This window comes from Geotrypetes seraphini, chromosome 1 (genome assembly GCF_902459505.1).
Source record: "Geotrypetes seraphini chromosome 1, aGeoSer1.1, whole genome shotgun sequence".
Taxonomy (NCBI): domain Eukaryota; kingdom Metazoa; phylum Chordata; class Amphibia; order Gymnophiona; family Dermophiidae; genus Geotrypetes; species Geotrypetes seraphini.
In genome coordinates this window covers 34921746-34948014 of record NC_047084.1, presented here as the reverse complement: position 1 = coordinate 34948014, position 26269 = coordinate 34921746, and the positions used below count along the sequence as shown (strand labels likewise).

The 26269-nt window shown below is 43.8% G+C and overlaps 1 protein-coding gene across 2 annotated transcripts in view; it reads left to right on the top strand.

The window, feature by feature from the left end:
• The window catches only part of CDK7 (cyclin dependent kinase 7), a 104878-nt gene that overhangs the window by 26651 nt on the left and 51958 nt on the right, over window positions 1–26269 (top strand). For both annotated transcript variants that reach the window (XM_033929745.1, XM_033929736.1), the window contains exons 6-7: window positions 20608–20718; window positions 22700–22818. In XM_033929745.1, coding sequence (XP_033785636.1) covers window positions 20608–20718; window positions 22700–22818 — 230 coding nt within the window. The remainder of the gene's footprint in view (window positions 1–20607; window positions 20719–22699; window positions 22819–26269) is intronic.

Genomic DNA, 26269 nt, shown 5'->3' with positions numbered 1-26269 from the left:
AAACGAGCATTCATCTCCTACAAACATTCGGAGTCAAGGGAGGCTAAAATAGAATACATGGCCAAATCTACAGCTGTCAAAGCGGCAGTCAGAGAGGCCAAGCAACGAGTTGAAGTAAACCTAGCAAAAAACAAGAAGGGGGACAAATCCTTCAGGTACATTAGTGACAGAAAAAGAAACACTGATGGGATAGTACGTCTTAGGAAACCAGATGGGAATTACGCAGAATCGGATTCAGATAAAGCCGAACTACTAAATAAATACTTCTGCTCAGTCTTCATCCACGAGGCACCGGGGTCCGGCCCACAGTTACAGGCAAAGCAATTTTCGGAAGACCCGTTTCGAAATTTCGAGTTTGCACCTGGTGACGTCTACGAGGAACTATTGAGACTCGAGGTGAACAAAGCCATGGGACCGGACAATGTACACCCCAGAGTACTCGGAGAGCTGTGTGACGTCTTAGCGGAACCGTTAGCCACACTCTTCAATCTGTCCCTGAGTGTGAGTAGAGTCCCCTTGGACTGGAAATCAGCTAATGTTGTTCCTCTGCACAAAAAGGGTTGCAGAGCAAAAGCTGCGAATTACAGACCGGTGAGTCTCACATCGATAGTGAGTAAACTCATGGAAAAACTAATCAAACGAAAATTGGACATGATTCAGGATGAGGGGAATCTACACGATCCCCACCAAAATGGATTCACCAAGGGTAGGTCCTGCCAATCCAATCTTATCAGCTTCTTTGACTGGGTAACAAGAAAACTGGATTTGGGAGAGTCCCTGGACGTTGTGTACTTGTACTTCAGTAAAGCTTTTGATAGTGTCCCCCACAGCAGGTTATTGAATAAGATGAAATCGTTGGGATTAGGTGAAACACTAACAGCATGGGTCAGCGATTGGCTGAGTGGTAGACTTCAGAGGGTAGTGGTTAATGGTACCCTCTATAAAATGTCGGAGGTGACCAGCGGTGTGCTGCAGGGCTCAGTCTTGGGCCCAATCCTTTTCAACATATTCATAGGACACCTGACTCAAGGGCTTCAAGGAAAAGTAACGTTATTCGCCGATGATGCCAAACTCTGTAACATTGTAAGCAACAGCAAATTTTCTGCTTTTATTGGAACATCGGTCCTTGATCTGGCAGCTAAGCTTCAACGCTAAAAAATGCAAGGTCATGCACTGTGGCAACAATAATCCATGCAGAACGTACACATTAAATGGAGAAACCCTGGCTAGGACTGCAGTGGAACGTGATTTAGGGGTGATCATTAGTGAAGACATGAAAACTGCCAATCAAGTGGAGAAGGCTTCATCCAAGGCTAGGCAAATGCTAGGTTGTATCCGCAGGAGCTTTGTAAGTCGGAAGCCCGACTTCCTAATGCCACTGTACAGAACCATGGTGAGGCCTCACCTGGAGTACTGTGTGCTATTCTGGAGACCACATTACCGTAAAGATGTACTGAGAGTTGAGTCGGTTCAGCGAATGGCCACCAGGATAGTCTCCGGGCTCAAGGATCTCCCAAACAAATTGCAACTATACTCTCTCGAAGAACGTAGGGAGAGGGGAGACATGATTGAGACATTTAAGTATATCACTGGTCGTATCGAGGTGGAAGATGATATGTTCTCTCTTTGGGGACCCTCGACCACAAGAGGGCATCCGCTAAAAATCAGGGGCAGGAAGTTTCATGGTGACACCAGGAAGTATTTCTTCACCGAAAGAGTGGTTGACAATTGGAATGATCTTTCACTGCAGGTGATCGAGGCCAGCAGTGTGTCAGATTTTAAAAACAGATGGGATGCCCAGGTCGGATCTCTAGGAGGGTAGAGTTAAGGGGATGGGTCATCAGAGCACGATATCTCAAAGGGTAGCTAGGAGGGAGGGTCAATAGAGTGAGCAGACTTGATGGGTCTTGGCCCTTTACTGCCGTCACTTTTCTATGTTTCTAAATCAATTGCATCCTTGCTGGTGTTATTGTCTAGGTGGAGATTAATACCCAAAATAATCTATCTTTGAAATTTTAGGAAAGCGTTGGTTATGGTCTTAAAGACGAATTCAGAGGATTTATTCCAAGGGATTGGTGGACGATATAGGAACAAAATTCCCAATGGGTGATAATGGAGCTCATCGTTGACTGTAGCTAGCATATATTCTAGTGATGTGTCACTACCCTTTTCAAGGAGCTGAACGTCAAAGAATGATTTGTAGAGAACTGCCAGGCCTCCTCCTTTTTGGCTATTTCTGGAAGAGAAGAAGCCTTGATAACCATGAGAACAGAGTTCGTTTTGTGTAAATAAATCATCTTTTGCGATCCATGATTCCGTAATGCACAAGAATCCAGGATCCAAATCCTCTAGTAGATCATTTAATATTTGAGTCTTGTTGCATGCTGATCTGGCATTGCAATATAGTGTCGGGACTGGAGTGAGGGAGTCGGAGGCAAGGTTGGGCAAGTTGGCAGGAGGTACAGGCTTTAAAGAAGCATAGTTAACACTTCAAGGATTTTTTTTTTTTTTTAACGGTGTAGTTTCTGGTGCACACCTGCACGGGGATTCTAAGGCCAGGGCAGATCTCACTAATATCAGTGGAGTCAAATATATTGGAAGAGAGAGGTTTCAAGCAGTGAGTAGTATTGAGAAATGAGCAGAGAGGAGAAGAAGGAACCAAGGAGGTGGCTTCATGACATCTTTCTGGACTCTGGCGGGAAGACTGGAGAAAGCAGCCAAGGACAGAGTAACTGTGAAAAGGCTGTTACAATTTGGAGCTAGTGCCAGACACAGACTCAGGCTCAGACAGATACGTAATATACTTTATTGTGCCCCCAAAAGATTCAGAAGATTGGAGACCAATCCTGGATCACAAGTCAAATCAATGCAGCGTTAAAGGTTACTAGGTTCTGGATGGAAACGGTGAGATCGGTCATTGGCTTGGTAGCTCCGGGCGAATTTGTGGCCTCTTTGGATTTAATGGGGCCTTACCCACATATAACCATTTTTCCTGATCACAGGAGGTTTCTCTGATTTCATGTGCTAGAGAGCCATTTTCAGTTCTTGGCACTGCCCTTCAGCTTGGCAATGGCATCTCGCACCTTTACCAAAGTAACAGTGATGACAGTAGCGCATCTGCGCAGATTAGGCATTCAAGTTCATTCATACTTTGATGATTGGCTGATCAGAGTACCATCTGAGATGGAATGTCACTGGGCAGTGTCTCGGGCAGTTCAGCTCCTGCAGGATATAGGGTGGATTATAAATTTCAGAAAGAGCCATCTAGAACCCACTTGGTGTCTGGAGTATTTGGGGGTTCTGTTCAACATGGAAGAGGGCCAAGTTTGTTTGTTTGGTTTTTTTCTTCTAGAACCATGCAAACCAAAGCTCAGATGCCAGGTCCTGGAGATTTTGAAGCTACCGACGCCTATGGCTTGGCATTACCTGCAGGTGTTAGGCTCCATGGTAGCAACCATAGAGGTGATATTGTGGGAAGAGCCCATCTGCATCCCCTCTAGAGTGCATTTTTAATGCGTTGGTTGCCTCTCCAGCTGCAGTTAGCCTAGACCGTGGAAGCGTGCCAAAGTCTTCAGTAGTGGCGCCAGTTGGAGTCGTTATCCTGAGGTCTCCCTCTCCACATAGACTTGGGTGATCCTGGCGACAGATGCTAGTCTTTATGGCTGGGGCAGTCATTGTGTGGGTCATCCAGTATAAGGGTGTTGGTTGCTCTTAAAGAGAGCATGGTTCATCAACAGATTAGAGTTGAGAGCCATTCAGTTGGCTCTGTGGTTGTTCCAGGCAAAGCTGAAAAGCAAAGCTGAAAAGCAAAGCAGTCAGAGTTTTCTCCGACAATGCCACAGCCATGGCATATGTCAACAGACAAGCCCATTTGCAGGCCATCACAGTGGTTCACGTAGTGGGAATGGACCATGTTCAGGCTGATTATCTCAGCTGCCAGACCATGGATCTAGGGGAATGGTCCTTGCTCCAGCAGAGAGCATTTAATTGCATTGTAAAACACTCAAGGTGGTCAACATTTTGATCTCATGGCCTCGGTGAACAACAAGAAGGCTTCTCGTTTCTTCAGTTTAAGGTCAGAGCTGGGAAGTATCGGCATAGATGTTCTGGTAAAATATTGGCCAGTAAATGAGCTCCTGAATGTGTTTCCCCCATGGCCAAAGATAGGCCAGGTCCTTTGCAGGATAGCAACCTATCAAGGATTGGTAATCCTGGTGGCCCCAGATTGGCCGCATCTTCTCAGTATGCAGATCTAGTCTGGTTGCAGCAAGACAGCTGACTCAGGCTACCGCTGCACCAGGATCTTCTGTCCCAATGGCTCAAAGCCCTAGAGAATCCAGAACACTTTAGGCTAACAGCATGGCTGTTGGGTGTGCAGCCTTAGCATGAATGGAATATTTGGATATGGTTATCACAACGCTTCTACAATCAAAGAAGCCAGCGGCTGTAGTGGCCTATGCAAAATGTGGAAACATTTTCAGCTCTGGTGAAAGGAGAAACAGTTAGATCCCTTATGGGCTCTCGTTTCCCCAACATTGATTGGTTAAATGTTACATCAGGGAGTGCGAGGGAAGTAAAATTCCATGACTTGTTTCTTGTAGCAACTGGTTCAAGAACCAACAAGAGGGGGAGCTATTTTAAGATTTGGTCCTTAGTGGAATGCAAGGCATAATACAGGAGTTAACTGTGTTGGGTCCACTGGGAAACTCAAGTGTGTTAACTGCTACAACAAAAAGAACTCTCCAGGTATCTCAACTGGAAGAATAAGTGAACTTCAGGCCTTAATTACCTGTGAACCATGCACTGAATTTCATCAAAACAAAGTAGTTCTTCCTGTGTATCCCAAGTTTTTACATAAGGTAGCAAATCCTTTCCATGTTAACAAAGAAATGGTGCTTCCTATATTCCTTCAAAACTACATAAGAATCTACTCAAGAAGTCCCTTTGCACTTTATAGACTGTAGACCTTACTTTACTACCTTAAAGCAAGTAAATCCATCAGAAAGCTACACAGCTGGGGGGCGTGGCTTAGCGCACACACAAAATGGTCGTGTGATCGCAGCGCTCCTCTTACCTGGGCAACTGTTGAATAAATAAAGATTTCCTTTTAAACTGTTTTCGGCTGAAAACATCGGAGAGGACAGCGGGAGCATGGCGAGCACCCGACAGAGTAAGAATGAAACCGGAGGGGCTGTGAAAAGGCAGAAGCAGGATCAAATTACCCCGAGTAAGGTTCCGCTTCCTGCTGATGTATCAGAGGAGTTAAGCAAAGCTGAAGTTATGGGGGAATTGAGGCAAATCAAACAAATGCTGACAGAGACTGTGAGTAATATGGCAGAACTGAAGGAAGAAATCCTGAATATACACAGACAAATGGAAGTAGCTAATAAAAGAACAACAGAGTTAGAAGTTAAAATGGAGAGCTTAGAATGTGAAGGAAAAAGATGCAAAAATGACGGTTTGGAAATAATTCAATTGAAAAGTCAGCTGGAAGATTACGAAAACCGTGGAAGAAGAAAGAATATAAAACTTTTTGGAATACAGGAAAATTTGGAAGGGAAAAATGCAATACAGTTTTTAGAAAATTTAATTCCTAGATTATTGCAGTTGGATTTCAAACAGCCTTTGGAAATAGAACGGGCACACAGGATTCCAATAAAGAGTCTGGAAAATCAAGGGAGACTAAGACCATTAATATTCAAGATGTTAAGATACCAGCAAGCAATAGAAATTTTAAATGCTGCCAAAAAAGATAAAAACTTAAACTGTAAAGGATTCAAAATATGGTTTTTACCAGACTTTGCTAAAAATACAGCAAATATTAGGAAGAAATTCCTTGATCTGAGATCTCAATTAAAGGAAAAAGGATAAAAGATTGCAGAATGGACTAATGATAGAAAGGACAAGTTATATGATATTTAAATGCAAGTAAAGGAAAGGAAAATGAATAATATAAAAGAAAGATACATAAGAATTTATTGGTAGCTGAAGGAATGTAAAGATTGATGTTGTGATAATATAGTTTTAAAAAGATTGGATTTAATTTGGAGAAGAGGAAATATAAAAAGAGGGAAAAAAAATTATTTTGAAAATGAAATACAAATGTTTAAATACAAATAGGGGATAAAAACTTATAAAATTTTTTTTTTTAACAGAAATATATGAAGAGATGGATATTTGTTGTTGGATATTTAAAGGAGGATAGGAGAAGATGGATTAGATAATATAAGATATAGGAAAATGATACTTTTTATTAAATATATGACTATGATAGAATTTTCTTGAATGACATAAAATGTTGGGGGAATGAATTAGAGATTGGTGAAATGATAAAAATGCATTAATGGAATTCCAGGAAATAAATATGGTTATGTGACTAAAGGTTAAATAATAGATAGAGAAATTAATTACTTTAAAATGGAAAAAAAAAAAAAAGCAAAAAGGTTTTATGATTAGAAGAGAGATATAATTAGATATATTGTGGAGAGGTAGTGAGTTTGTCTCAATAAAGGATAAAGGGGTTATTAATAAATATTGGTTGCCTGGTGGGGAGGGGGGAAGTTGGGATTACTGTCCAATGTGTGTCCTTAAGCAGTCATTATATTGGAGGGGGGAAGGGTGGGAAGAAGGTGGGTATTAAAGATATTACTAGGATGATTAAGGAAAAGATTAATAAGGGATTGGGTAATTTGGAGGTAAGAATGTGTGCCATGGGGAGAAGTTTTTAGATCTTAGTTATGGAAGAAGGGAAGAGGAAGATTATGATAAGGAGTATAAAATATATTATGTCTTTTAAGATATTTTCTATTAATGTCAATGGCCTGAATCATGTAATCAAAAGGAAAAAGGTATTATCATTTTTAAAGAAGCAAATCGCGGATGTTTATTGTCTGCAGGAGACCCATCTTAATATAAAGGAATCACAGAAACTAACGGGTGGGTGGGTGAAAGAATGTTTTTTTGCTCCAGCAGAGGGTAAAAAAGCAGGAGTAGCAGTTCTTATAAATAAAAAGTGTATGGCCAATTTTAAGATAGTAAATTCGGACCCACATGGAAGATGGCTACATGTTGATATAAGTATGGGAAATAATGCCCTGACGTTGTTCAATATATATGCCCCTAATTCGAATCAATCAGAATTCTTTAAAAAATTGCAGAGTATGTTGTTACCACTGGCTGCTTCTAATTTAGTGGTGGCTGGAGATTTTAATGCTGTAATGGATCCATTAATGGATAAAAAACCAGGTAAAAGTATAAAATCTTTAGGTTTAGATAATTTGGTTCAATCATGTGATTTGAAGGATATATGGCGTATTCTTCATTTTAATGGTCAGGAATTTTCATTTTGTTCACAGGTTCATAAACCATTTTCAAGAATAGATTATATTTTTATTTCATCACATAAGGTGCAGCAAGTGATTAAGGCTTCCATTGATCCCATTATCATTTCGGATCATGCGAGAGTATGGATAGATTTACAATTAGATCAATTAGAAAATAGAAGACCTCTTTGGAGATTTGATAATGCATTGCTTGTGGATGAAAAATTTTTGGAAAATTTTAAAACACAAATTAGTGATTTCTTTCAAATTAATTTAGTGGAAGATACATCTATTGAAAATGTATGGGACGCTTTTAAAGCGACTATGAGAGGTCATATTATATCATATTCGGCTTTTGTTAGGAAACAGATTAAAAAACAGTATATAGAGTTAGAAAAAGAAATTAAAATACTAGAAACTAAATTGGTAAGCAAATGGGAACATGATGTATTACAAGCTCTTTTGAAAGCAAAAGGTAAATATAACGAATTAGCTTCAAAAATGATAAGAAGAGACTTGTTTTCCAAACAGACAATGTATTATGGAAATTCTAATAAGGCGGGAAGATTATTGGCAAATTATCTTAAAGCAAAAAAAAGAAGAACTAACATTAATGGGATAAAAGATGATAATGGTATAATAACCAATCAAACGGATATAATTTTAAAGCAATTTCTAAAATTTTATAAGGACCTGTATTCTTCCGAGCCTTATTTGGAGAGGCAAAAAGATGGTAAAAATTTTTTAGATTTAATTATTGGACCTAATGTTCCTGATCATATAAAACGGAGTTTAGATGAACCTATATCATTAAAAGATTTAGAAACAGCGTTGAGATCTCTTAGAGTTGGATCCGCTCCAGGTGGTGATGGTTATACAGTAGAATTTTATAAAACATTTCAAAATGTCCTTTCCCCATATTTACTAAATTTATATCAGACACAACTTATAAAAGGTGATATTAAAGGTATTATCCCAGGACAAGCAGGCATGATATTCTCACATGTGGGTGACGTCATCTACGGAGCCCCAGCGCGGACAGCTTTTCTAGCAAACTTGATTGAAGTTTCAAGTTTGCTACACTGCACCACGCATGTGCATGCCTTCTTGCCCACTAGAGGGCGCATCCCCACCTGTGGTCCTCAGTTCAGTTTTTTCCGCGGAACCAGAAGCCCTGTGGAAATTGTGCTCTTTAGCTTTTGCCTTCTGACACCGCGGCTGGGTGTTTTCGCTCGGTCGCTGTGTTTCATTTGTTGTTTTTCTTCGTTCGTGTATTAGTTAACGTAAAAAAAATAAAATAAAGGTTTTTGTTCGGCTCCGGGGGCTCCTGGTAGCCGCGGCCGCGGGACATCGTTCGTTCCTGGCCATTTTTTGAGTTCATGTCCCGTCCCTTGACGGGCTTTAAAAAGTGCACCCGGTGTGATCGGTTGCTCTCTATCACTGATCCACACCGGTGGTGCTTGCTCTGCCTGGGTCCTGAGCATCCTACAGAGTCCTGTGATAGGTGCTCGACTTTTCAGTCTCGAGCGCTTCGCCGACGCCGTGCCCGAATGGCGGAGCTCTTCGCTGTGGACCCCGCGGCGGCAAAGGCCTCGACGTCGGCCTCGGCTTTGGCCCCGGCCTTGACCTCGGCCTCGGGTACCTCGACCTCGCTGCGACCTTCGGCTTCATCCAAGCCTGCTACCTCGACGAAGCCTGCCCAGGGTAAGTCCTCGCTTCCTTCCTCGACTCCAGGATCTGCGAAGAAGCCATCCTCGGGCTCCTCGACGGCGGGTGGGTCGTCCTCGGCCCCGCCCCAAGTGTTGAAGTCGGGTGCCCCGAGGGAATACTCGAAACCGAGGTCGCCCTCCAGGGAGCACCCGATGGCCCCGGACCTACCCGCCATGATGGGGGTTCCGGTCTTCCAGGACCTGCTCCGAGCGCTGATTGCCTCGGAGCTGTCCGGGGCCCTCGCACACCTGCAGCCGGCTTCAGCCTCGACTGCTCCGGCCTCGTCCTCGACTGCTCCGGCATCGGCGGCCTCGGCCTCGGTCCCCTCGGCTTTGGCCCCCGGGGTTCTCCCGGTCTCGACCCCGACCTTGCCCTCGACCTCGGCCTCGGTTGACCAACCTGAGCGGAGCGTGCGGCCTCGGGACAAGGTGCGTCGGGTTAGGAGGATCTCTTCTTCTTCCTCTTCCTCGAGGTCCTCCCGGGGCTCCTCGCCCTCGGGCCGGCCTCGGGCGAGGCGTCGGCCGAGGAAGCCCAAGCGTTCTCGGGGTTCTCCTCAGAGACGCGGTCGCTCCTCGCCGACTGGGGGTGAGACGTTGCGGGTCTCGGAGCTCCGCCTCGACAACCCGAGGCTTTTCCGTTCCTCCGAGGGCAGGGGTTCGAGAGGCTCCTCGCCGAGACGGAGGGGGCGTGCCTCGGTGCCTCGTACCCCGGGGACTTCTCCCAAGGGCTCCTCGGGGCATAGGCGATCCCCGACCCCTTCAAGGTCCCTGGATTTGGCCTCCTGGGATTTGAGGTCTAGTAGGGAGCCTCAGTATTCCCGTGAGGTTTCCCCATCCTTTTTGGTGGCACGGGCTTCCCGAACTCCTTCCCCGCCTTCCAGGCCCTCCTCATTTTCCAGATTCGTGCAGGATATGGCACGTGCTTTGGACCTGGACTTACTCACGGGTTCTCAATATACGAAGGTGTTTTTGGAGGAGCAAGACTTGCCCACTCCCCAGAGAGAAACTCCTCGGCTGCCTCTCAATAAGGTCCTCCACCAGACCTTCCTGAGAAATTTGGAATCCCCTCTTACAGTCACAGCGGTGCCGTCTAAGATGGAGTCCAAGTACCGGACCATCCCATGTAAGGGCTTCGAGAAGACACAACTGTCTCACCAGTCGTTACTTGTCGAGTCGGCGCTGAAGAAATCGCAGCCCTCGAGGGTTTCGGCGGCAGCCCCTCCCGGACGGGAAGGGCGGACCCTGGACAAGTTTGGTCGCCGCCTCTATTCCAATTCATTGATGGCTACCAGGGTCCTCAATTATGCCTTTACATTTTCCTCCTATCTTCGACGCATGGTGAAAGACTTGCCCCGTTATCATGGGGTCATGCCAGATTCCCATAAGGAGGGGTTTGCTACTTTCATGGCCAATTTGTCTCAATTGCGTCTGTACCTGTTCCACGCTGTTTACGACGCATTTGAACTGGCCTCGAGGGTCTCCGCCTTTGCGGTGGCGATGCGCCGGCTGGCATGGCTCCGTACGGTTGATATGGACCCGAACTTGCAGGAGCGTCTGGCCAATCTACCGTGTGTGGGCTCAGAATTGTTTGATGAGTCCCTGGAGGCGGCGACCAAACGTCTGTCGGAACAGGAGCGCTCCATTGCCTCCTTGGTCCGTCCTAAACCTCGGGCCCCGCCGCAGAAGCCATTTAGACCTCCCCCGCAGCGATACCCGCAAAAGTCCACGCCGGCTTTCTCTAGGCCTCCGCCCCGGCGCCCCCCGCAACAGGGTAGAGCGGGCCAACCAAAACCTCAGGCGCAGGGGGCGTCCAAGCCGGTGCCGTCTTTTTGACGTGATGTGCGGATGGGGGCGGGCCCCCTCCGCAATCTCGCCGGACTCCCTTCCCATCGGGGGTCGGCTGCGGGCCTTTCATGTGGCCTGGACCGGGATCACCTCAGATGCTTGGGTACTTCGGATCATCTCCGAGGGCTACTCGCTAAATTTCTTAGCCACGCCGCCGGAACATCCGCCGGGGGCTTCTCCGTGCAATCGAGCCCAGCTTCCTCTACTCCTCGCGGAAGCCAGGGCCTTGTTGAGCCTTCAGGCGGTGGAGCGGGTACCCCCCGACCAGCGGGGGCGGGGGGTTTTTCTCCCGTTACTTTTTGGTCCCAAAGAAGACCGGGGACTTGCGCCCCATTTTGGACCTCCGGAAGCTCAACAAGTTCCTGGTCCGGGAGAAGTTCCGTATGTTGTCGCTTCCGGTTTTATACCCTCTTTTGGAGGAAGGGGACTGGATGTGCTCCCTGGACTTGAAGGAAGCATATACTCATGTTCCGGTGCATCCCTCCTTCCGCAAGTTCCTACGGTTTCAGGTGGGGGAGTTGCACCTTCGGACTGGCTTCGTCCCCTCGAGTCTTCACGAAGTGTATGGTGGTAGTCGCTGCAGCCCTGAGATCTCGGGGGCTACAGGTCTTTCCCTACCTGGATGGTTGGCTGATCAAGGCATCGACCAGAGAGGGGGTTATTTCAGCGACCCAACAGACTATCATCTTCCTTCAACGTCTGGGGTTCGAAGTGAACTTTCCCAAGTCTCAATTGTGCCCGACTCAATCCCTTCAGTTTATTGGAGCCGTGCTGGACACGGTTCGCCTCCGTTCGTTCCTCCCCCCCCCTCGGTTGGAGGCCCTGCTTCGATTGAGTCGCCAGGTTTCGCTGAGGCCTGTAGTATCGGCTCAGCGCATGATAATTCTTCTGGGCCACATGGCATCGACGGTTCACGTTACTCCGTTCGCCCGCTTTGCATCTGAGGCTTCCTCAGTGGACCTTGGCCTCGCAGTGGCATCAGGATTGCGACTCAGTCTCTTGTCCGATAACGGTGACTCCTTCTTTGAGACGCTCGCTCCGTTGGTGGACCAACTCTTCCAATCTTTCCGGGGGTTTGCTCTTTCTCGTTCCTCCGCATCGCAAGGTCCTGACCACGGACTCCTCGGAGTACGCGTGGGGGGGCTCATCTCGACGGTCTGCGGACTCAGGGTCTATTGTCGGAGGAGGACCGTCTTTGTCACATCAATGTGTTGGAGCTTCGTGCCATTTTTCTGGCTGCTCGAGCGTTCTGCCACCTGCTGCACGATCAGGTAGTCCTTGTGCGGACGGACAACCAGGTGGCAATGTATTATGTGAACAAGCAGGGGGGAACGGGCTCTTGGTCCCTGTGCTGGGAAGCCCTGCGCCTTTGGGAATGGGCGGTCTCCCAGAACATCTTCCTACGTGCGGTTTACATTCAGGGAGAGAGGAACTGTCTGGCAGACAAACTCAGTCGTTTTCTCCAGCCGCACGAGTGGTCGCTGAACTCCCGGGTTCTGCGCGAGGTCTTCGACCGCTGGGGAACTCCTCAGGTGGATCTGTTTGCCTCCCGGAGACTCGCAAACTGCCCCTCTTTTGTTCTCGGATGTACTCCCGGGACCGTCTCGAGGCCGATGCCTTCCTCCTCGACTGGGAGGGGAGGTTCCTTTATGCGTTCCCTCCTTTTCCTCTGATCTTGAGGACGCTGGTACATCTCAAATCGGCCAGAGCCACTATGATTCTCATTGCGCCTCGTTGGCCGCGGCAGCACTGGTTCTCCCTGCTCCTGCAATTCAGTGTCAGGGAGCCTCTGCTTCTGCCTGTTTTTCCCTCTCTGCTGTCTCAGAGTCGGGGTTCGCTGTTACATCCCAATCTTCAGTCGTTACATCTGACCGCTTGGTTCCTTTCCCCTTGACTTCAGTTCCTGTTTCTCAGTCTGTGAGGGAGATTTTGGAAGCCTTGCGCAAGGTCTCGACTAGGCTTTGTTATTCCCAGAAGTGGACCAGATTTTCATCCTGGTGTTCCTCGAACAATCTGGACCCGATTTCGGTTCCAGTGTCTTCGGTGCTGGAATATTTGTTGCATCTGTATAGGTCTGGACTAAAGACGACTTCCATTCGGGTGCATCTCAGTGCCATTGCGGCGTTCCATCGGCATCTCGAGGGTCGGTCTCTTTCTCTTCATCCTCTGGTAACTCGTTTCATGAGGGGTCTCGTGAATGTTCATCCTCCTCTGAAACCTCCTCCTGTAGTTTGGGATCTTAATGTGGTCTTAGCTCAACTGATGAAGCCTCCTTTTGAGCCTATCGACAAATCTCATCTTAAGCTTCTCACTTGGAAGGTGGTCTTTTTGCTTGCGCTCACGTCCGCTCGTTGGATTAGTGAGCTGCAGGCTCTGGTTGCGGATCCACCTTTTACGGTGTTTCATCATGACAAGGTGGTTCTTCGCACACATCCTAAATTTTTGCCTAAAGTTGTGTCTGATTTCCACCTCAATCAGTCCATTGTTCTTCCGGTGTTTTTTCCGAAGCCCCACTCTCATCCTGGTGAGGCGGCGCTTCACACGCTTGACTGTAAGAGGGTGTTGGCCTTTTATCTCCAACGTACCAAGTCTAATCGGAAGGTTCCTCAATTGTTTTTGTCCTTTGATCCTAATCGGTTGGGACGTCCTGTTTCCAAGCGCACCTTGTCCAACTGGTTGGCTGCTTGTATTTCTTTTTGCTACGCTCAGGCTGGTCTCACGCTCCATGGTCGAGTCATGGGGCATAAGGTCCGGGCTATGGCAGCTTCGGTTGCTTTCCTCCGGTCTACTCCTGTGGAGGACATATGTAAAGCTGCCACTTGGTCTTCGGTTCATACGTTCACCTCCCACTACTGTCTGGACACTTTGTCCAGAAGCGACGGCCGGTTTGGCCAGTCGGTGTTACGTAACCTGTTTTCCTAAATTGCCATCCTCCCACCTGCCCTTTTTTGGTTGGCTTGGAGGTCACCCACATGTGAGAATATCATGCCTGCTTGTCCTGGGATAAAGCACAGTTACTTACCGTAACAGGTGTTATCCAGGGACAGCAGGCATATATTCTCACAACCCGCCCTCCTCCCCAGGGATGGCTTCTTTGCTAGTTATGGAACTGAGGATCACGAGGTGGGGATGCGCCCTCTAGTGGGCAAGAAGGCATGCACATGCGTGGTGCAGTGTAGCAAACTTGAAACTTCAATCAAGTTTGCTTGAAAAGCTGTCCGCGCTGGGGCTCCGTAGATGACGTCACCCACATGTGAGAATATATGCCTGCTGTCCCTGGATAACACCTGTTACGGTAAGTAACTGTGCTCTATGGCTGAATCAATAGTAATTGTTTTGCCTAAGCCAAATAAAGATCCTACTTTGGTTTCAAACTACAGGCCTATATTTTTAATAAATGTGGATAATAAACTTTTGGCGAAAATTTTTGCTTTGAGATTAGCCAAAGCTCTCCCACATATTATAGACACGCATCAGACGGGTTTCGTTGCTAAAAGACATTCCTCTAATAACTCTAGATTATTGTTTCATATGTTAAATTTATCAAAAAAATGGATGAACCGGCTTTTACAGTTTCCTTGGATGCAGAAAAAGCGTTTGATAGGGTAGAATGGAATTTTATGTATCAGGCTTTAGAATGGTTTGGTATAGGTTCTGGATTTATACAAATGATAAAAACATTGTATAGCTTCCCGATTGCAAGATTAAATATTAATAATATGATATCTGATGGTTTTCAATTGCAGAGGGGAGTTAGACAAGGTTGTCCTTTATCTCCTTTGTTATTTGATGTTGTATTAGAACCCTTATTGTTAGCAATACAGCAAGCAAGGGGGATACAGGGTATTCCATATTCTGATATGGAATATAAAATTTCGGCTTATGCGGATGATATTTTACTTTATTTGAGGAATCCAGAGTAGAGGTCTGCACGGGAACGGGGATCGCGAGGATCCCGCGGGTCCCGCGGGGATCCCGCGGGTTCCCCCCCTGGCCCACGGGACTCCCACGGGGACGCCCCCTGGCCCACGGGACTCCCACGGGGATGCCCCCCTGACCCACGGGACTCCCACGGGGACGCCCCCTTGCCCACGGGACTCCCACGGGGATGAAAACAACCTACCTAAATTCTGGCGATGCAAGCATGCAGCTTAGTTACAAGTCTGGCGTCGCGTCGGGAAATAGCCATGTTGAGCAGTGAGCTCAGCACGTACACAGATGAAAGCCTTGCTTGCTGATTGGTCCGGCGGCCCCGCCCCACCGTGCCGCCGGACCAATCAGCAAGCAAGGCTTTCATCTGTGTACGTGCTGAGCTCACTGCTCAGCATGGCTATTTCCCGACGCGGGCATTAGGCTGTTTTTTGTCATTTCGGGTGGGGGATGGCAGCGGCAGCAGCAGCCTGAAAAAGAAATCATCCTGGCCGGGTTCGGTGTCATGCTCCGGAGCTTCTACAGCCTTCCTATCTCCCTCTCCCTTCTACCTGCGGCTCTCTTCGGCAACTCAGCAGCAGCTTCTGGCGTCGGGGCCTACCCTCTGCGAGTCCCGCTTGTTTCAACTTCCTTTTTCCACAAAGGTGGGACTCGTAGAGGGAAGGCCTCGATGTCGGCAGCTTGTCTTGATCACCGCTGCTGACGAGTTGCTTAAGAGAGCCGCGGAGCAGGGGGGTGTTGCCAGGTGCAGGTAGAAGGGAGAGGGCCAGATGCAGGACTCGTGGGTGAGGGAGGAGAAGAGAGAGGGGGAGAGAAACAAAAGGAAATATTTCATACTGGGCTGGGCCGGAGTGGAGAGAGGGTGGAAAGATTCTGGCTACAGGGTGCAGTAACAAAGGAAAAGGGGGGAAAGCTGAAAATAGAGATAGTGACACAAAGAAGAGAAAGGGTAAGCAGGACCTTCTGAATAAGGATAGAGATACAGAGGGGACATGAAGAGGAGGTGAAATAGAGACATAGAAGTAATGCTGAAAAAGTGTGTGTGGGGGGGGGAGATAAAGACATTGAAAGGGCAAATGGTGAATATGGGGTAAAGACAAGGACAGAGACAAATGAAGATTCTGAAAAAGTGGTGAGATAGGGATATAGGTGAGATGGACACAAAGAAGGGTGATGCTGGAAAATAGGTGGAATGGTAATTCTGACAGACACAGAAGGGAAATGCTGGATCAAGGAGAGATGGGGCTCAGGCTGGATGGAATGAGGAGAAATGCCTTGTTGGCCCGGAACTTCCTCTCCTACATCAGAATTGACGTCAGGGAGCGGAATGCTGGTCAGCGCGACGCTTCTGCAGGGAAAGCTTGGGACAGCGGTGGCTTGGGGACTATTCCCCGATGGCGGTGGCAGCAAACCGAGTGGCTTGGGGGAGGGCACGGAGAAAGAAAGAAAGGGGGCAGACAGAGAGACAGAAAGAAGGGGGAACAGGGAGACAGAAAGAAAAAGTTGGGGGAGAGAATGAGGTCTGGAGGAGAGGAAACATACAGGAGGCTGAAAGAAAGGAAGAAAGATTGGATGCACAGTCAGAAGAAGAAAGTGCAACCAGAGACTCATGAAATCACCAAACAGCAAAGGTAGGAAAAATGATTTTATTTTCAATTTAGTGATCAAAATGTGTCTGTTTTGAGAATTTATATCTGCTGTCTATATTTTGCACTATGGCTCCCTTTTACTAAACCGCAATATTGTTTTTTAGCGCAGGGAGCCTATGAGCATTGAGAGCAGCGCGAGGCATTCAGCGTAACTCCCTGTGCTAAAACCTACTATTGTGGTTTAGTAAAAAGGGAGGGGGTGTATTTGTCTATTTTTGTATTTTGTTACCGAGGTGACATTGCATAGAGTCATCTGCCTTGGGAAATGTATATGGCAGATATCTTTGTTTTGTGTTCAAAAGAAAAGGAAATGCATTTCTGGTTTTATTTCTACAGTGTTGAAGTACTTGTTGGCCCTTGCTGTGACTGGTGGGGATCCCCAAGCACCGCCAGCAGAGGACCTCCTCTAGAGATGGTCAGAACTCCCCTCCACCAAGCGCAGCAGTCGCTGGCAGCATCCATGAGCCACTGAGGTGCCAGCATCTGTGACTCAGGGACGCTACTGCTGCCTGCCAAGCTTGGCAAAAGGGACCCCAGGCCAACTGCAAAGGAAGTCCTCAGCTGACAGTTTGTGGGTTCTCATCAGCTGAGTATTTATATTTTATATTTACATTAGAGGTTCTGGTAGAAACCCATTTACAAAGTATGTATTCTTCCCAATTAATATTTCCAAATTAATAGTCTCTTTGCTTATTTGTAAATGGGTCTCTACCAGAGCCTTTAATTCAGTAGCATAATTAAATAAAATAACTATTTCTGAAGTTTATAGGGAAGGATGGTGACGGAGGGGATTCCTCGCGGGGACGGGTGGGGACGGAGGGGATTCCTCGCGGGGACGGGTGGGGACGGAGGGGATTCCTCGCGGGGACGGGTGGGGACGGAGGGATTCCTCACGGGGACGGGTGGGGACGGAGGGATTCCTCACGGGGACGGGTGGGGATGGGTGGGATTTTGGCGGGGACGGGTGGGGACGGGTGGGATTTCTGTCCCCGCGCAACTCTCTAATCCAGAGTCTACCTTATCTTGTCTATTGGAATTAATTGATATGTTTGGCAAATTTTCAGGTTATAAAATTAATTGGAGTAAGTCTGAACTTATACCTTTAAATGTTCATTGTGTAAAAGGATTATTTGACGCTTTTCCGTTCATATGGAAAGAAGAAGGATTTAAATATCTTGGCATTCAAGTTAAAAATACAATTGAAGATACAGTAAAAGAAAATGAAAAATTTGTATTGAAAAGAGTTACAGAGTTATGTGAGCAATGGAATCCGTTACATCTTTCTTGGTGGGGGAGAGTTCAAACTATTAAAATGATGATCTTGCCTGTAGTTTGCTACCAAATGAGTATGATACCTATTTATTTTCAGGGGTCCTTTTATAAAAAGCTTAATAGCATTTTAACAAAATTTCTTTGGCTTGGTAAAACGCATAGAATAGCTTTGGTATCTTTGCAAAAATCAATTAAGGAGGGAGGGGTAAATTTTCCAAATTTTTATAGGTACCATCAAGCCTATATTTTACGTCAGGATCCTCCCAGAACTGATAGATAATGCACCGGATTGGTTATATTTGGAATGGCGCCTTATGTTTCCCCTAAATTTAGTTCATCTTCCAAGTATCAACATGCCTAGAAGATACAGAGAAAATAAGATATTAATGGATACTTGGAAAACGTTGAGGTTTATTAGTAAATTAACACCTGTCCCAATAAACAAGTCAACTAATCAGTCTTTATGGATAAACTCCAAGATTAAAATTGGCGGAGCTCAAATCCTTTGGAAGGACTGGATTATTGCAGGCATTAGATCTCTGAATAATGTTATTTCGGAAGGTAAACTGCTGGAATTTTCACAATTGCAACATAGATTTGGTCTTAGTAAAAAACAAAGTTTTAAATGGTTGCAATTGAAGCAGGCCATTCAGGTTGGGTTCCTTGAATGGAAAACATTGAATAATCAATATAGTTTAGAGTTCTTATGCTTCCAAGCAGACTTCCTAGGGCATCAAGCCGCATTGTGGTATAAATTAATATCTGGATATTTGAATAAAAAACCAAAAAATGGTCTAAGAGACATTTGGAGCATTGAGATTAAGCATCAAATTACTGCATCTCAATGGCCACTAATTTGGTCTTGGAGAATGAGATGTACAGTGTCAGCATCTATGAGACAAACTTGGTTCTTTTTATTACATAGAGCTTTTTGGACCCCCTACACGTTTGCAAAAATTAGATAGTTCTAAGTCCAATAAATGCTGACATTGTAATCTGGAACCTGGGACGTTGGATCATTTACTGTATCATTGTCCCTACATTAAAAGTTTTTGGAATGCAATTTGGCCACAAATTAATAAATTGATGGAAAATCATGTAGCAATATCATATGATACAGTGTTATTTGGAATGATGATGAGAAAAAAAGTCAAATTTCACCAGAAAATAATAAGCTTTTACTAGTCATGACAGGGGTTGCCATTCAGCATATAACCAATAACTGGAAGAATCATAGTAACCTTAATTATACATTTTGGTGGAATACAATTTGTCATATATTCAAAATGGAAAGAGTAATAGCAATACAAAGAGGGACATATCCTAAATTTATAAAAATATGGGGGCCATTGACAAAGTATTGTACTGAATGAATAGTAGGATTTATCTTCTTCTTTTCTTCTTTTTCTTGTCTTCTTTATGGCACACATGGAGGGGGGTAGTGAAAATAATTTTACATAACATGTTATAATATGGTATACAATATGTATAAGGTGATTGGAAAGTACTTGAAGGGTGGGGGGTGGGAGAGGGGATAAAAAAAATTTGTTCAGAATATTATGTAATAGATATAAAAGTGATATTGTGTATTCATTAGTTGTAACTCAATATTTTGTACACTTCATGTAAAATATGAAAATGAATAAAGAATTATAAAAAAAAAAGAAAGCTACACAGCTTTTTGTCTCCTTTGACCTGAACAGAATTGGTATTTTGGTAGCCAAATGAACGCTGGCAAAAAAGCTTAATATTTACTGTATTTTTCGCGCCATTAGACGCACCTGACTAGAAGTCGCACCCTAGATTTAGAGGAGGAAAACAAGAAGAAAACATTCTGAACCAAATTCTTCCTGCCAGGCTCTGCACCCAACCCCATACTCCTTGCCAAGCTTTGCACCCTGTTCCCCCTCCCTGCCAGGCTCTGTACCCTGTCCCCCCTCTGGTGGTCTAGTGATAGGCAGGGACAGGGCAGACAGGTAGGGACAGGGAACAGTGAAGTAGTCCTCTTCCCCCCCCCCCCACCCCAGGCAGGCAGGCTGGCTCTGGCCTCTCCCTCCTCCCTCTCTACCCCCCAGGCAGACAGCAGGCAGGCCCTGGCCTCTCCCTCCTCCCTCCCTATTTTTAGCTTGGATCGGCAGGGCAGGCCCCAGCCCTCTTCCTCCCCCCTTCCGTGTGTACCTTTTTTTTTAACTTCTGGGCCTTCCCTCGCTGAGAGCAGCGCACAAGGCTGGCTGGCTGCCTGTTCCTCACCACTTCCCCCGAGAACAGCTGACGCGGCTGCCTCCTCTTCTGGTCTCTTGCGGCATAGCGGCGCACCAGGTTGCTTGCCTGGTCCCACGCCACTTCCCGCGAGAACTGCCCAACTCCATTTTACTTGTTGACAGAAAGGATATTGTTTTTCACTTCTAACACATGGCCTTTTAACTTGGGCAATAGGATTGATTAGGCACACAGTCTTTCCCATCTCCTTGAGAGTTGCATACTATTTGAGCTATGGAACTAAAAAACTGAGGTGAGCAACAGTACACTACTTTTTTGTAGAGTTGGACTGAATACAATTTGAGGGAAGTTTTTCCCTGAGAAACTATTTTTTTTTTTTTTAATTGAGGTATCTGCTGTGAGTAAACTGGTTACTGTGTTGTAGTGAAAATGTAACAGAACAGAGAGCTTTCTAAATACAGGGTTTGTTTGGTGGCTCATTGCATTTGCAATAGAACAGGTCTTTCCTATTACTTCTTAAAGAAAAGAGAAAAATTGAATATTTTATCATAAAATTTAGATTTTATTTAATATTTACTGCATTCTCTTCAATTATTACTAGAAAAAATGTGCAAGCTTGTGACTTTGCTTTGTAATATTACAATGTGAATTATTCTGCAGGTAATAATAAAGGATACCAGCCTAGTGCTGACACCAGCTAATATCAAAGCATACATGCTGATGACACTTCAGGGGTTAGAATATTTGCATCAGCTTTGGATTCTGCACAGGGTAAGTAATGAGCAGACTTTTCATATATAGCAGTAACTTTTAGGAAGGACACTGGTTTGGATTATAAAGACTTTTTATAATCCAAAACAAAATCATCATATAAAGTAATAAAACAAACATAAAACTATTGGCTATTTTAATAGATAATAACTTGTTAGCATGACCAGGGCTGGAAGAGGGCCCAGGACCATCAAAAATTATCCCATCACTACCTTTACCTTTGCATACACATACACATATACATATACTTTTGTTTATTTTATAATGTCATCTGTACTTTAACTATTGATTCCTACTTTGCACAAAACTGCAGAAGGGTATCACTTTAAGATCTTGAACTCCTCCCTTGAGCTCCCTCTTCAGTTTTACCTTCTGCAAGTGAACTCAAAAGGCGTGTTCTGATCTTCTCCATTTCTTTTTGGTATTTTTGGGCATTTTCTTTTCATCAGAATTTTGAGTTTCTTCATGGTTTTGGGGCAGAGTGAATTCACAGGCGGACAAGGCCAAAGTAGCCTGTTTAGAGTGCTGCTGGCTTGACGCTCCTTAGGGAAGTATGTGCTAGAGTTCGGCTGCGCGGCCGGGGCAGATGCGGATGCTCAGGGGGAGGGGGCGGTGCTCGCTCAAGGATTCTGCTGCACAAGGATGATGGGAAGGAAGGAAGGAAGGGGAACTGCCAATGAATCCCGAGACTAGGGCTTATTTTTGGGCTAGGGCTTATATTAAGCTGCTATAGGGAGATATATATATATCCTGCTATAGGTGTGTGTGTGTGTATGTGTGTATGTATGTACACACATACACACACACCTATAGCAGGATATATATTTATCTCCCTATAGCAGCTTAATATAAGTCCTAGCCCAAAAATAAGCCCTGGTCTCGGGATTCATTGGCAGTTCCCCTTCCTTCCTTCCTTCCCATCATCCTTGTGCAGCAGAATCCTTGTATTTTAGCCGTTACATTAACGGGTGCTAGCTGTCTCACACTTGCCTGTGAAGCAGCAGTATTTCCCGGCCTTCCCTGTGCAGCATCAGCATTTTCCGCCGCCCCTTCCCAGCCGCCGCATTGAAATTAATAGAAAAGCACTGCACGCGCTACCGCTGGCTTTGGCATCTTCTATCCACAGCGGCCAACCCTAGCGGAAACAGGAAGTAGTCAGAGGGCGGGCCACGGTGGACAGAAGATGGCGAGGCCAGCATTAGCGCGGTACAGTGCTTTCTCTTAATTTAAAGGCGGGTGAGCCGGCCAGAAGGAGGAGCTTGGCGGTGGTGGTTTGGGCAGTGAGTGAGGGCGGGAGGGGGGAGTCGGCAGCTGTGCTGTTTCTCCGAGTTGTCTGGCCGCCGCATCCACACTCCTGCTTGCCACGGACCTACAGATCAGAGATCACAGAAGCACGCAGATAAGTGCGCATGCGCGGCTAGGGTTTTATTATATAGGATATATATATCAGTAAAACACTGGCCTACATTGCATGTGTCAAAGTTTTTTATTAGGCGTCGTTAACTGTGATTCTCTTAACAGCACTTAAGATGATTGACACGTGGCTGGGCCAATTTAGGCGCTGTTTACAGAATTCAGCCCCTAATGTCCTGCAGCTGAAGAATGAAAAAAACTGAAAAACCACTTACATAATTTGACACCATAATCTAAGAATAGCCTTACTGGGTCAGACCAATGGTCCATCAAGTCCAGTAGCCCATTCTAATGGTAGCTAATCCAGGTCACTAGTACCTTGCAAAAACCCAAAGAGTAGCATCATTCCATGCTGCTGATCCAGGGCAAGCAGTGGCTTGCCCCATGTTTTTCTCAATAACAGACTATGAATTTTCCTTCATGAAATTGTTCAAACCTTTCTTAGAACCAGCTACGCCATCTGCTGAGATGTCAGAGAATCTCATTTGTATTATGTTCACAAGAAATTAGAATATTAGTAGTGAAATTAAGGAGATCTGACTATGTTTTTGTTTTTATTTCTGACCAGGATCTCAAACCCAATAACCTATTGCTGGATGAAAATGGGGTATTAAAACTGGCTGATTTTGGCTTGGCAAAATCTTTTGGGAGTCCTAACCGCATATACACACATCAGGTTGTAACAAGGTAAGAAACACAGAGTGCTGAAGAACAAACCTAATGTTTTGTTGCTGTTGGGTCTCTTAAAGGCAGTCAAATTGGATTCTGTGAAATTTTCTACAAAGCTCAAGCAGTGGGTATATCTACTGGAGAGAAAAATGCTTAGCAAACCAGACTAAATACTAAAAGAAAATTCTTTTAGTGCTCTGGTATCCATCTTAGTTTAGGACAGCTAAATTAATTTAAAAAACAAACAATTTAATTGGGAAATAGTTTTTGTGTAATTTCTCTAAAGTTCTTTGAGATTATATTTCTCTAATTAAAGTTCTTTGAGATTATATTTATTACATGAATTAGATATAATTTAATAATATTTGCCTGTGAATTAGAACATTTTATTAATGTATGTAATATGTTTTAAGCTTAATTTGGGTTTTTAATGAATTAGTATAAAGATGGGTATATAACCAATAGTTTATTATGGGAGTAAGGATATATTAATTATATATAATTCATGATTCATATTATAATACTGGATAGCTTATTATATTTAAGTAATGGGATTTAATATTTTAACCTGTAAGGAGTTTCTCGTCACCTGATATCACATGTGTGTTTCCAAGTTTTCACTTTTAATAAGGGAGAGATGGGAAGGGATGGGTTGGGGTTATGAAAAGTGGGAATTGGGAGGGAGGAGGGTTTTTCCTTTAGATTTCAAAATTGGGGAAAATAACATGTTTATTTTCATTATAATTTTAATTATTGGAAGTTTTCTGGATATTTTATTTATAAAATTGTATAATGAATTTTAAAATAATTTCATTAATTGTTAATGGCCTCAACCATCCGATTAAAAGGGAAAAAAAAGTTATTATTCTTAAAACATCAGAATGCGGATATTTGGTATATCCAGGAGACACATTTGTCTGCTGAAGAGTCTAAAAAATTGGAGGGTAACTGGGTAAAGCATTGTTTCTTTGCTCCTGCTGTGGGGGGAAAAGGCTGGAGTAGATATTCTAGTTAATAAAAAATGTACTGCAATGTTCAATTTGATGGCTTCAGATCCTTTAGGAAGATGGTTACATGTAGACAATGAGCATGGGTAATATACTGTGGTGCTTTTAATGTGTATGCCTCTAATGTGAACTAAATTGAGTTTAAGACTCTGCAACAGTTAGTATTGCCACTGGCTGCTTCTAATTTAGTAGTGGCGGGGGATTTTAATGCTGTTATGAATCCTTTAATGGATAAAAAAAACCTAATAAAATTATGAAGTCGTTAGGTTTGGATAATTTTGTACAATCTTGTAATTTAAAAGATATATGGTGAATACTTCATTTTAATGAATGAGAGTTTTCTTTTTCACATGTTCATGTTCATGTTCACATGTTCATAAATCTTTTTCAAGAATAGATTATATTTTTATTTCGGACCAATTAATACAACAGGTTACACAAGCCTCCATAGATCTAATTATTTTGTCTGATCATGGTGGGGTGTGGGTTGAATTTAAATTTATCGATCAAGATAGTAGTAGACCAATATGGAGATTTGATAATACATTGCTTGCGGATCCAAAATTCTGTGAAGATTTATAATGATAAAGTTCAAAATGGTGTGGAATTTTTAAATTTATTAGAGGGTCCAAAACTTCCTGATCATATAAAAAGAAGTTTAGGTGAGCCTATATCATTAAAAGAATTAGAAACAGCGTTGAAGTCTCTTAGAGTTGGATCCGCTCCAGGTGGGGATGGTTTTACAGTGGAATTTTATAAAACATTTCAAAATTCTTTACTACCCCATTTATTAAATTTATATCAGTTTCAACTAAATAAGGGTTGTATTACAGGTACTATGCAGAATCTTTGACTATTGTTTTGCCAAAGCCAAATAAAGATCCCACTTTGGTCTCAAATTACAGGCCGATATCTTTAATTAATGTGGATGGAAAATTATTAGCTAAAACTTTGGCCTTGAGATTGGCTAAGGTTCTCCCTTTCATAATTGATGTACACCAAACTGGATTCATTGCGAACAGACATTCTTCTAGTAACACTAGATTGGCTTTTCACACATTAAATTTAACTAAAAATATGAATGAACCGGCTTTTGCCATATCTTTAGATGCGGAAAAAGCATTTGATAGAGTGGAATGGAAGTTCATATATCAGGCATTGGAATGGTTTGGTATGGGTTCAGGATTTATTCAAATGATTCAAACTTTGTATAGCTCCCCTATGGCAAGATTATATATTAATAATAATTTATCGGATCATTTTCAATTGCATAGGGGAGTTAGACATTGTCCACTATCTCCTTTGCTTTTTGATTTAGTTTTGGAACCCTTGTTGTTAGCTATTCAACAGGCAAAGGGGATACAGGGTATTCTTCGTAATGATTGGGAGTATAAGTTCTCTGCTTATGCCGATGATATTTTACTATATTTGAGAAATCCAGGTTCCTCCATTCCTTGCCTGTTAGAGTTGATTGAAATGTTTGGTAAATTTTCAGGTTACAAAATAAATTGGAATAAATCTGAAATTCTTCCACTCAATGTACATTGTTTAAAAAGTATGTTTGATTCATTTTCTTTTGTTTGGAAGGAAGATGGATTAAAATATTTAGGAATATGGATTAAAAATACAGTAGATGATACGGCAAAAGAGAATGAAAAACTTTTATTAAAAAAGGTTACAAAATTATGTGAACATTGGAATCCATTACATTTATCTTGGTGGGGGAGAGTTCAAACTGTTAAAATGATGATATTGCCTGTGGTTTGCTATCAATGGGTATGATACCAGTATTTTTTCAGGGGTCTTTCTATAAAAAATTGAATTCGATTATTATCAAATTTATTTGGCTTGGTAAAACTCCTAGAATTGCTTTAGTATTTTTACAAAAGCCAATTAAGGAGGGTGGGGTAAATTTTCCAAATTTTTATAGGTACCATCAGGACTATATTTTACGTCAAGGTATGTATTGGGTCTTCCCGGAGCTCATTGAGTACACTCCTGATTGGTTATATTTGGAATAGTGACTCATGTTTCCTTTACATCTTTCTCTTGTTCTCAGTATCAAGATGCCCAATTAAAAATTAATGAGTGCTAGAGGGATTTCAAGATGGGAGAGGGAGGGTTATACTTGCAATTATAAGATATAATGATAAGATGTACAAGTGTTTAAATCTATGTTATCTATGTTATTGTGTTGCAATTTTTGTACACTTGATGAAAGTTTTAAAATGAATAAAGAATTAAAAAAAAAAAAAAAAATTAATTAATGAGTACTTTCAAATTAATAACACGGAGGAAATCTCTATGGAAACCTTATGGGATGCTTTTAAGGCAACCATGAGAGAACAAATTATTTCATTTTCAGCTTATATTAAGAAACAAATAAAAAAGCAATTTTCTAATTTGGAACAAGAAATTAAAGTCTTAGAGTCGAAACTGATTGAAAAATGGGAGCACTCTAC